This window comes from Anas platyrhynchos, chromosome 32, assembly GCF_047663525.1.
Source record: "Anas platyrhynchos isolate ZD024472 breed Pekin duck chromosome 32, IASCAAS_PekinDuck_T2T, whole genome shotgun sequence".
NCBI classification, from domain to species: domain Eukaryota; kingdom Metazoa; phylum Chordata; class Aves; order Anseriformes; family Anatidae; genus Anas; species Anas platyrhynchos.
The window spans coordinates 3,666,785-3,678,679 of record NC_092619.1 but is presented as its reverse complement, the minus strand read 5'-3'; the positions used below and the strand labels follow the sequence as shown (position 1 = coordinate 3,678,679).

Sequence of the window (11,895 nt, the reverse complement as noted above, 5' to 3'; positions counted from 1 at the left end):
GAAACCAGGGCCCGGAGACGATAAACAACATGACAGAGAGCACATACAGAAAATAATGTGCTGTAATACTCAATTTGGAAAGCAGCTACAGCAGAGTTGAGATGAAAGCAATCAGCATTATGACAAGTGACTATTAAGCAGGTCTAATACTTATACCAATTTTAGTTTAACACACTCTGGTCAGATCTGTCATTATCTCAACCCTTCATGCCTCACGTTGGGCGCCAAAAGGACTGTTGTGGTTTAACCCGGCCAGCAGCTAAACACCACACAGCCGTTCGCTCACCCTCCCCTCTCCCTCTCTGGGATGGGTGAGAGACACAGGAAAGTGAAGCTCATGAGTTGAGATAAAGACAGTTTAATAAGACAGGAAAATAATAATAACAATAATAATAATAACTTTAATATCAATAATAATAACAATAATGATGATAATAGTACTACTAATAATAATGTGTACAAACAAGTGATGCACAATGCAATTGCTCACCACCCGCTGACCGATGCCCAGCCTAACCCCGAGCAGTCTGGCCGCCCTCCCCCGGCTAGCCACCCCTATATATTGTTTAGCATGATGTCAGATGGTATGGAATACCCCTTTGGCTAGTTGGGGTCACCTGTCCTGGGTCTGTCCCCTCCCAGCTCTTGCTGCACCCCCAGCCTGCCCGTTGGCAGGACAAAGCAAGAAGCTGAGACGTCCTCGGCTTGGTGTAAGCACTGCTCTGCAACAATTAAAACATCGGGGTGTTATCAGCACTCTTCTCATCCTAAGCCAAAACATAACATTCTACCAGCTACTAGGAAGAAAATTGACTCTGTCCTAACTGAAACCAGGACAAGGTCCTCGGGTTCTTCTTCCTCACATACCACCCCCCCCCCCCCCCCGCCTTCTTTTTCCTCACTCTTATTCCATTTTTCCCTATCTCTAACTTATGCTCCTATCACTAACACTCTTTCATATCCTACTGTTATCTGTTACCATCACCCCCCCACCCTGCCATTCCCTCACCACCTGAGAAGTGACATTTAGCATGATTTGGGTGCAGAGTTGACTATTATAGTCACATATGTTTATCATGTACTTCATTGAGCTCATTATCATATTCAGACATCTTAACATCCATATTCAGTCTACAAATAATCATGCAAAAGCTTTCACTCTAGACACTATAGCTGCCAATATTTTGTTCTGTCACCAAACAGGGTTGTCCTGCCACTAGAACACTCCCTCCTTCAGCTGTCTCTCACACCAAGATTGTGGAACACCATCTTTAAGTTTATACAAGAGAAAGCAGGAACAAGCTGTTCAACTCCCCTTTTGTCCTGTGTTGGTGCCTATCAGTGACACAAACAAGTCTAACTACTCTCCACACATGGAATATCCTGAGTTGGAAGGGATTCACAAGAATCACAGAATCCAGAGATCACATGGATCATAGAGTCCACACCATTTCCAGAGTCTTTTGGGGTGATTCACTAGATCCACTGATTTCACTAGAGAAATGCCAAATAATTCACCAGGCTCCTTTCTCTATGGCTGCTGTGTTACCTAGTGTAGCAGAGCTCTTCTTTGCCTGTAGAAGGGAATGAATAATGTCATATCTTTGTGGAAAACACTATGACAACTGAAGCAAAGAAATAACAAATAAACACAAAATAAAAATAATAAAAACAAAATAAATAAAAATAAAATTAAAAGTAGAAAATCAGGGCCTGTAACAAGTTACGTTATGAGTGATATGTAGACAAAAACAGGAAGATTAATGCCTCTCAGAAACATTCTGTCATCATTTTCCTAACTGCATCCTTGAGTTCCTGGTTCCTCATGCTGTAGATGAGGGGGTTCACTGCTGGAGGCACCACCGAGTACAGAACTGCCAGCATAAGATTCAAGGAGGAGGAGGACATGGAGGAGGGTTTCAGGTAGGCAAATGTGCCAGTGCTGATGAAGAGGGAGACCACGGCCAGGTGAGGGAGGCACGTGGAAAAGGCTTTGTGTCGTCCCTGCTGTGAGGGGATCCTCAGTACAGTCTTGAAGATCTGCACATACGACAGCACAATGAAAACAAAACACAAAAAGAGTAAACATAAAGTAACCACAACAAGACCAAGTTCTCTGAGGTAGGCATCAGAGCAGGAGAGCTTGAGGATCTGGGGAATTTCACAGAAGAACTGGTCCAGGGCATTGCCTTGGCAGAGGGGAAGGGAAAAGGTATTGGCAGTGTGCAGCACAGCATAGAGAAAATTACTGCCCCAGGCAGCTTCTGCCATGTTGACACAAGTTCTACTGTCCATTATTGTCCCATAGTGCAGGGGTTTGCAGATGGCAACATAGCGGTCATAGGCCATGATGGTGAGGAAAGAAAACTCTGCTGCGACAAAGAGAGCAAACATAAAAATCTGGGTAGCACAACCCAAGTACGAAATGGCCCTGGTGTCCCACAGGGAATTAGACATGGCTTTGGGAACAGTGGTAGTAATAGTGCCCAGGTCAAGGAGGGCAAGGTTGAAGAGGAAGAAGTACATGGGGGTGTGGAGGCGGTGGTTGCAGGCTATGGCTGTGAGGATGAGGCCATTGCCCAGGAGGGCAGCCAGGTAGATGCCCAGGAAGAGCCCGAAGTGCAGGAGCTGCAAGTCACGTGTGTCTGCGAATGGCAGGAGGAGGAACTCGGTGGGGAAGCTGCTGTTGGACATTTGCAGTCTCAGGGCATGTCTGGCTGTCCATGGTGGAAAAGACAGACACAAGTTAGGTAGACTTCTGTGACCAAAACCTCTAACATATTTCACAGAACCCTCCACAGCAAGACACACTGCTTCTTCCCTGTGAGCCATGTTTTTTTTTTTTTGTCTAAGGGTGTCAGGGATCAGGCAGATCCTCTGTGAGATCAGAAGTCAGTACTACTTTACAGCATCTGGTAAAGAGCACCAGGTATGGATCTCAGGTGCACACTGGCCAGAGGTATTTCCCTATTTGCAGATCCTGAGCAGGATATCCAACAATCTTTCAAGAAACAGTGACAGTGGTTTTGGTGCTCTCTAGCTGAAAGGGTGTGGAACAAAATTGTGAGTTTCCTCAAAGACCGACAGACCTTTCAGTGTAATGTTCTCTGATCTTCAGTCATTCATTCAAACCTGACAACTCTATTACCATCCCCCTAGCTGCCCTTCAAAACAGAAAAGTAAAAGCAGAAACTTCACAGAGTACCTTCCCTTCAGATACAGCAGATATTGGTCTTCCCTGTGAAGAATCTTCCCCAGAAATGCAGTGGGGGTGCTGTGGAAATGTGAGCAGCCTGATCTAGGGAGCAGCCTCTGGGCAGCAGCAGGACCCTGCCCTGCCCTGTCACAGCTCCTTCCTTCCCTTCTACCCTCAGCTTCTCCCCGCAGCACCCTGGGCAGCTACAATGCAGGCTGAGTGCTGAGCCTGGCAGGCAGCAGAGGCCCTGCCCTGACACACAGCCCCTGGGGCACTGCAGGGACCCTATTCTGCACCACAGCCCTGGCCACCCCTGCCTGCACAACGGCTGCACAGCCGACAGCCAGCCCCTCTAGAAGGAACCCTCATGTCCTGTCCCTCTGTTATTTACGGCAGAGAATCCCTGCTCTGGTCCTTGTCATTCTTCTCTACCATAGAGAAAACAGAGTGCTCCTGAAAGCTCCTGTAGGCTGTGGGATTTACCATCAAATCTGGAGATGGCACCAGGAACAACAGCTGTGCTGCCCTGCAGCCAGAGACTTACCCTATTCAGGGCTGTGAAGATTTCTCCCACTGTGAGCTCTCAGCATCCCCACTCCACACTGCCTTTAACATCTCCCTCCCTTCTCTAAGTTGTCCTTGTCCCCTGCAGGCAGTGTCCTGAGCCCTGCTGCGCTGTGCAGAGGAGCTGTTCCTGGGCAGAGCTGTCTCTCTGCAGTGCTGCCCGCTTGCCAGGAGCTCCCCTTAGGCCCAAGAGCCCAACCCAGCTCAGCAGCACAGCTTCAGCCCAGGGCCTCACTGTCTCTGCCCTGTCTTGTGTCCCTTGAGATATCCCTGGGTCTCTAGGTTTATCAACATTGAAACAGGCTGAAGCAATCCCTGATGTTCCCTCCCACAGCTGAGGAGAGATACTTACTTCCAGCAGTGTCATTTCTTGTAGCAGGAGAAGTTTCATCAGAGAATTCCCTTCTCATCTTCCACTTTTAGGCAGGACACCCAGAATGTGGCTGGAAGGGATCGCATTTTCCCAAGCTGAGGGAAGTGATCACAGGGAGTCAACTGATGCATCTCATTCAGAGTTTGATGTCCTAGGCCTGTAATGGGACCCAGAACCTTCCATATCAGCCACAAACCCACACGATTTGGGATTTCTCTCACCTCTGTTCAGATATGTACAAAATACTCTAGGCTAAGCTCCCATGGTAATTAAAGGAGATAGAGAAGAACAGTGAGTTGTTCAAATGCAAACGCCATTTGACATTTGAGGTGCCCGAGGATGTCCGACTTAGCAGTAATCCTTTAAGTTAGGACTTCAGAGACTGCGAATGTAGGTATTAGAGTTTTTTCAGTGTAGACTGCCTAAAAATGTGGCCTCCCTTTGTGCCTTGTCACTAACCTGGAAGCTGTCCCTTGTCATTTAGCTAAATAATATAAACCTCCCCTTTAACATATCTCTCTCCTCCCCAAAAGTGGAAGTAGATTAATGGAGAAGCAGTAATTTAGAGACAGTACTTTCTGAAAGGTGTTTGAAAGCTTAGGCACATGAGTAGACTGCCCTACATCTACTATATTAGTAGGCTTAGTCAATGGAGTTGAGTGTAGAGGGGCCTTACGGAGACATCTTGATAGATTGGAACATTGGTCTGTCACCTACAATATAAAATTCAACAAGAACTAGTGCCAGGTTCTGTACATCAGGCCGTGTATTCCTGAATATACATATAGACTGAGGGACAAGTGGATGGAGCATAACTCTGCAGAAAGGGATCTCGGGGCTGATGTTCCACAATGTTCCCTGCAGGGACAATGGTGGAGTTGATCCTGCAGGAGGGCAGCACAGCTGGCAAATAGCAAGCTCACAACTCTGGTCTTCGGGAGAGCAGTCTTTGGCCTCTTGGAAGGTGAGAAGCTGAAACGTCCTTGGCTTGGTGTAAGCACTGCTCTGCAACAATTATAACATCAACATGTTATCAGCACTCCTCTCATCCCAAGCCAAAAGACAGCATTCCACCAGCTACTAGGAAGAAAACCAACTCTGTCCTAACTGAAACCAGGACAGCCCCCTTTAGGTATTGGAAGGCTGCTAGAAGGTCTCCTCAGGGCCTTCTCTTCTGCAAGCTGAAAACCAACAACTCTCAGCCTGCCTTCATAGGAGAGGACCTTGAGCCCTGTGATCATCTTTGTGGCTCTCCTCTGGACTCGTTCTAATATTCCCACTTCCTTCTTGTGCTGGGAGCCCCAGAGCTAACAAAGTATTCTGTGTGGGGTCTCGTGAGAGCAGAGTAGAGGGTGAGAATCCCCTCCCCTGCCCTGCTGGCTATGCTTCTGTTGATGTAGCCCAGGATACGGTTGGATTTCGGGGCTGCAAGCACACACTGCCGGCTCATGGTGAGCTCCACCAACACCCCCACATTCTTCTCCTCAGGGCTGCTTTCAATCTATTCTCTGCCCAGCCTGTATTTGTCCTTGGGATTACCCCAAGGACATGTGGGACCTTGAACTTTGCCTTGTTGAACTTCATGAGTTTTGCACAGGCCGACCTCTCAAGCCTACCTACGCCTCGTCAGCCTCCACGAAGTGCTGCTAAGAATGGCCATAAGTTCTTCAGAAGGGACAGGCAATGAAGGAGGCTCAGTGGTGTAGTGCCTGATATTAGAGAGTGTTTCGATATTGTAGAGCTCAGGGCTGGGCTCAGAGACTTTCTTCTCTGAGACTGCAGAGCAGCAGTTTCCCTGTGAATACCTGGGTTTACTTCTTTCCTTGTGACTGAGCACACAGTGGGAGATCTCTCACTTTCAGAGGGGCTGCAGTCAGTGCTCATGCTATGCTCCGCTGTCCCTGGAGGTACCCTGGGTTCTGGAGGCAGCTCCATATTCCCCTCTTGAAGGACACCACCTATGGGCCACATGTGGGAATAGCCCTGGCTACATAATGCAGTGACCATGCGCTGCCTCTGCTGTGAGCAGATACCCACAGGTGAGTCTTAAATCTAGCCCTTGGTCTCTGACAGGTGACAATGCAACAATGAGCCATTCCATCCTGAACCGAAGCAGGAACAGACTCTTGTAGGGAGCAATTCTTTGGGCCTATTCTTGACACTGGCTTGGTGTCGTGGTTTAACCCGGCCGGCAGCTAAACACCACGCAGCCGTTCGCTCACCCTCCCCCCTCCCTCTCTGGGACGGGGGAGAGAAATGGAAAGTGAAGCCCGTGAGTTGAGATAAAGACAGTTTAATAAGACAGGAAAATAATAATAACAAAATAATAATAAAATAATAACAATAATAATACAATGGTGATAATAGGAAAGTAATAATAGTATGTACAAACAAGTGATGCACAATGCAATTGCTCACCACTCGCTGACCGATGCCCAGCCTAACCCCGAGCAGTCCGGCCCCCTCCCCCCGGCTAGCCACCCCTATATATTGTTTAGCATGACGTCAGATGGTATGGAATACCCCTTTGGCTAGTTTGGGTCACCTGTCCTGGGTCTGTCCCCTCCCAGCTCTTACTGCACCCCCAGCCTGCCCGTTGGCAGGACAGAGCAAAAGGCTGAGATGTCCTTGGCTTAGTATAAGCACTGCTCTGCAACAATTAAAGCATCGGGGTGTTATCAGCACTCTTCTCATCCTAAGCCAAAACACAGCATTCCACCAGCTACTAGGAAGAAAATTAATTCTGTTCTAACTGAAACCAGGACATCTATCCACCCCTTATTCCATACCATTTATGTCATGCTCAGGTTACACTCTTTTCCATACATTCTAATTAGTCACCTATAGTAATCATGGTAGTGATAACATACAGTATAATATACTAATTAACATGATACTATTCAGTTCATGGGCTATTCTCACCCAGTATTAAATCTCCTTGAGGTACACAACGCACCTCTCCGTTCTTTTGCATCACCCACCAAGTGTATCCAGGTCCCTGAGCGAAAACAATTCCACGAATAGGTTTGCCTTTTCCTGAGGCAGGAGTAGCCCAGACTGTTTTACCCAGCATATTTTTTACATGCACTACAGGAACTTTATCCCCATCTACAGTACGTAACAGGTTTGATTGGGCAGGTCCAGCTCGGTTGGTAGATCCCCTAGTATTGACTAACCAGGTGGCCTTTGCCAAATGCGTATCCCAGTTTTTGAACGTCCCAGCGCCCATTGCTTTCAAGGTAGTCTTTAACAGGCCATTGTATCGTTCAACTTTCCCGGAGGCTGGTGCATGATAGGGGATGTGATACACCCATTCAATACCATGTTCTTTGGCCCAAGTGTCTATAAGGTTGTTTCGGAAGTGAGTCCCATTGTCTGATTCTATTCTTTCTGGGGTGCCATGTCGCCATAGGACTTGCTTTTCAAGGCCCAGGATGGTGTTCCGGGCGGTGGCATGAGGCACAGGATATGTTTCCAGCCATCCGGTGGTTGCTTCCACCATTGTAAGTACGTGGCGCTTGCCATTGCGAGTTTGAGGGAGTGTGATGTAATCAATCTGCCAGGCCTCTCCATATTTATATTTCAGCCATCGTCCTCCATACCAAAGAGGCTTTGACCGTTTGGCTTGCTTGATTGCAGCACATGTTTCACAGTCATGAATAACCTGTGCTATAGCGTCCATGGTCAGGTCCACCCCTCGATCACGAGCCCATCTGTATGTTGCGTCTCTACCTTGATGGCCTGAGGTGTCATGGGCCCATCGGGCTATAAATAATTCACCTTTATGCTGCCAATCCAAGTCCACCTGAGCTACTTCAATCTTAGCAGCCTGATCCACCTGCTGGTTGTTTTGATGTTCTTCAGTAGCCCAATACTTGGGCACATGAGCATCTACGTGGCGTACTTTCACAGCCAGGTTCTCTACCCGAGCAGCAATATCTTGCCACAATGCAGCAGCCCAGATGGGTTTGCCCCTACGCTGCCAGTTGTTTTGCTTCCATTGCTGTAACCATCCCCACAGGGCATTTGCTACCATGCATGAATCGGTGTAGAGACAGAGAACTGGCCGTTTTTCTCGTTCAGCAATGTCTAAAGCCAGCTGAATGGCTTTCACTTCTGCAAACTGACTCGATTCACCTTCTCCCTCAGCAGCTTCTGCAACTCGTCGCGTAGGACTCCATACAGCAGCCTTCCATCTCCGATGCTTCCCCACAATACGACAGGACCCATCAGTGAACAGGGCATATTTCTTTTCATTCTCTGGCAACTGGTTGTACAGTGGGGCTTCTTCAGCACGACCCACCTCCTCCTCTGATGATATCCCAAAGTATTTGCCTTCTGGCCAGTCCATGATCACTTCCAATATTCCTGGGCGACTGGGGTTTCCTATTCGAGCCCGCTGAGTAATCAGTGCAACCCACTTGCTCCATGTAGCATCAGTTGCATGATGCGTAGAGGGGACCCTTCCCTTGAACATCCAGCCTAGTACCGGCAATCAGGGTGCTAGGAGGAGCTGCGCTTCAGTACCGACCACCTCCGAAGCAGATCGAACTCCTTCATATGCTGCCAATATCTCCTTTTCAGTTGGAGTATAGCGGGCCTCAGATCCTCTGTATCCCCGACTCCAAAACCCCAGGGGCCGACCTCGAGTTTCCCCAGGTTCTTTCTGCCAGAGGCTCCAGGTGGGGCCGTTCTCCCCGGCTGCAGTGTAGAGCACATTCTTTACATCTGGTCCTGTTCGAACTGGCCCAAGGGCTACTGCATGGACTATTTCCTGCTTGATTTGTTCAAAGGCTTGTCGTTGTTCAGGGCCCCATTCAAACTCATTCTTCTTACGGGTTACTTGGTAGAGCGGGTTTACAATCAGACTGTAATTCGGGATGTGCATTCTCCAAAATCCCACAACACCTAGGAAAGTCTGTGTTTCTTTTTTGTTAGTTGGTGGAGACATAGCTGTTATTTTGTTGATCACATCCATTGGGATTTGACGACGTCCATCTTGCCATTTTATTCCTAAAAACTGGATCTCTTGTGCAGGTCCTTTGACTTTATTTTGTTTTATGGCAAAACCGGCTTTCAGAAGGATTTGGACTATTTTCTTCCCTTTTTCGAAAACTTCCTCTGCTGTGTCACCCCACACAATAATGTCATCGATGTACTGCAGGTGTTCAGGAGCTTCCCCCTGCTCTAGCGCAGACTGGATCAGCCCATGGCAAATGGTAGGGCTGTGTTTCCACCCCTGGGGCAGCCTATTCCAAGTATATTGGACTCCCCTCCAAGGCAAATTGTGGCCTGCACTCTGCTGCTAGAGGGATGGAGAAAAATGCATTAGCGATATCAATTGTGGCGTACCACTTGGCTGCCCTCGATTCAAGTTCATACTGAAGTTCCAGCATGTCCGGCACTGCAGCACTCAGTGGTGGCGTGACTTCGTTCAGGCCGCAATAGTCCACTGTTAGTCTCCACTCGCCATTAGACTTTCGCACTGGCCATATGGGGCTATTGAAAGGTGAATGGGTCTTGCTGATCACTCCTTGGCTCTCCAATTGACGAATTAGCTTATGGATGGGAATCAGGGAGTCTCGGTTAGTGCGATATTGCCGCCGGTGCACAGTTGTGGTAGCGATTGGCACTTGCTGTTCTTCGACCCTCAGCAACCCCACAACAGAGGGGTCCTCTGAGAGACCAGGCAAGGTAGATAATTGTTTAATGCCCTCTGTCTCTAAGGCAGCTATACCAAAAGCCCACCGGAACCCTTTTGGGTCCTTGCAATATCCTCTTCTAAGATAGTCTATGCCAAGGATACATGGAGCATCCGGGCCAGTCACAATACGGTGCTTTTCCCACTCATTCCCAGTCAGACTCACTTCAGCCTCCAATACAGTCAACTGCTGAGATCCTCCTGTCACTCCACAAATATAGATGGGCTCTGGTCCTTTATAGCTCGATGGCATTATAGTACATTGTGCACCGGTGTCTACTAAAGCCTTATACTTCTGTGCGCGTGATGTGCCAGGCCATCGAATCCACACAGTCCAATAAACTCGATTGTCCCTTTCCTCCCCCTGGCTGGAGGCAGGGCCCCCCTAATCCTGGTCAGAATCTTCTTCGTTTCTGTGTTTGAAGGATTGTCTGCTGGAAGTTGGAGCAGCAAACTTTTCGGAGAATCCTTTTTTCCTGATTGTTTTCTTTTGCAACTCACGTACCCGTGCCTCTAGGGTCGCGGTAGATTTTCCATCCCATTTTCTCATGTCCTCTCCATGGTCTCGTAAGTAAAACCACAGGGTGGCACGGGGTGAGTACCCACCATATCGTCTTCCTTGTGTGGGTGAACGCCTACCCCTGACAGCTGAGACCCTGCTTTGTACAGGTGCGGAGGAGAATAATCTCTCTTCAAGTTGGTGAACCTTTTCAGAAAGTTTCTCCCAAGTGTTCTCTTTTGGTCGGTGGGCACTGGTTGGTTCAGGTGGGGAGGACAATAGATTCTCTTCAAGTTGGTGAACTTTTTCAGAAAGTTTCTCCACAGCTGAGACGCAGGCCTGTAAGGAAGAGGAGAGACTTTCTTCGTACTGCCGGAGTTGTTTAGCCGCTTCATCCACTGTGGGTTCCTCATCCTCTTTCCAGGCCATTATTGCCAATGAGCTGGCATATGATGATGGTGCACTCCGTACAAACTTCCGCCACATGGGTCGTGTACACTTGACTTCATCTGGATCTTTGGATGTTTGTCTGAGGTCTGGATCCTCATAAATCACTTCCCGTACGGCTAATTCCCTCAGGTACTGGATTCCCTTCTCCATAGTGGTCCACTTGCCTGGTAGACATAAAAGTTCTTCCTTGAAGGGATACCTTTCCCTCACAGCTGAGAGGAGACGCCTCCAGAGGCTGGTGGATTGTGCTCCATCTGCAATTGCTTTGTCAATGCCGGCGTCTCGAGCAAGGGATCCCAGCCGCTTGGCTTCCCTGCCGTCTAATTCCACACAATTGGCTCCAGAGTCCCAGCACCGGAGCAGCCAGGTGACAAGCTGCTCACCTATACAGCGACCAAAATCTTTTCGCACATCTCGTAGCTCACGTTCGTTTAGGCTTCGGGTAGTTACTGTTGCTTTTTCGGCATCCTCATCTTCCTCCTCCTGAATCCTTGATGGCCCAGTGTCGTCGTCATCTTCGTCATCTCTATACCTAGTTTTGGCAGAAGCCTTACCTGGATTGGCAGAAGACTCTCTGCGTTCTAAACGACCTGAATCTCTATACCATTTTTTCACCTTCTCTGCAGGGGCAGCTTGCACTGCCACAGCTCGTTTCTCTGACTTTGTTACAGGGTCTGCCACAGGGGTTGGAATACCCTCTGCAGGGGCAGCTTGCACTGCCACAGCTCGTTTCTCTGACTTTGTTACAGGGTCTGCCACAGGGGTTGGAATACCCTCTGCAGGATCAACTTGCACTGCTACAGCTCGTTTCTCTGACCGTGTTACAGGGTCTGCCACAGGGGTTGGAATACCCTCCGCAAGGTCAACTTGCACTGCTACAGCTCGTTTCTCTGACACAGCCACAGGAGTTGGAGCGGCTGCAGGAGCTGGAGCAGTTGCAGGAACCGGAGCTGGAGCGGCTGCAGGAGCTGGAGCTGGAGCAGTTGCAGGAACTGGGACTGGAGCGGCTGCAGGAGCTGGAACTGGAGCGGCTGCAGGAGCTGGAGCTGGAACGGCTGCAGGAGCTGGGACTGGAGCGGCTGCAGGAACTGGGACTGGAGCGGCTGCAGGAG

The 11,895-nt window shown here is 48.9% G+C and overlaps 1 protein-coding gene across 1 annotated transcript; it reads right to left on the bottom strand.

Moving 5' to 3' along the window:
• Nucleotides 1–1,770: 1,770 nt before the first annotated feature.
• LOC140000508 (olfactory receptor 14A16-like) lies at nucleotides 1,771–2,694 on the bottom strand. The gene has a single exon (XM_072030406.1). It carries the CDS (start codon nucleotides 2,692–2,694, stop codon nucleotides 1,771–1,773), a length of 924 nt encoding a protein of 307 aa, XP_071886507.1.
• Between the last annotated feature and the right edge of the window lie 9,201 nt (nucleotides 2,695–11,895).

Coding starts and splice junctions, on each gene's coding strand:
- LOC140000508 (XM_072030406.1), bottom strand. CDS start 2,694: ATGTCCAACAGCAGCTTCCCCACCGAGTTCCTCCTCCTGCCATTCGCA.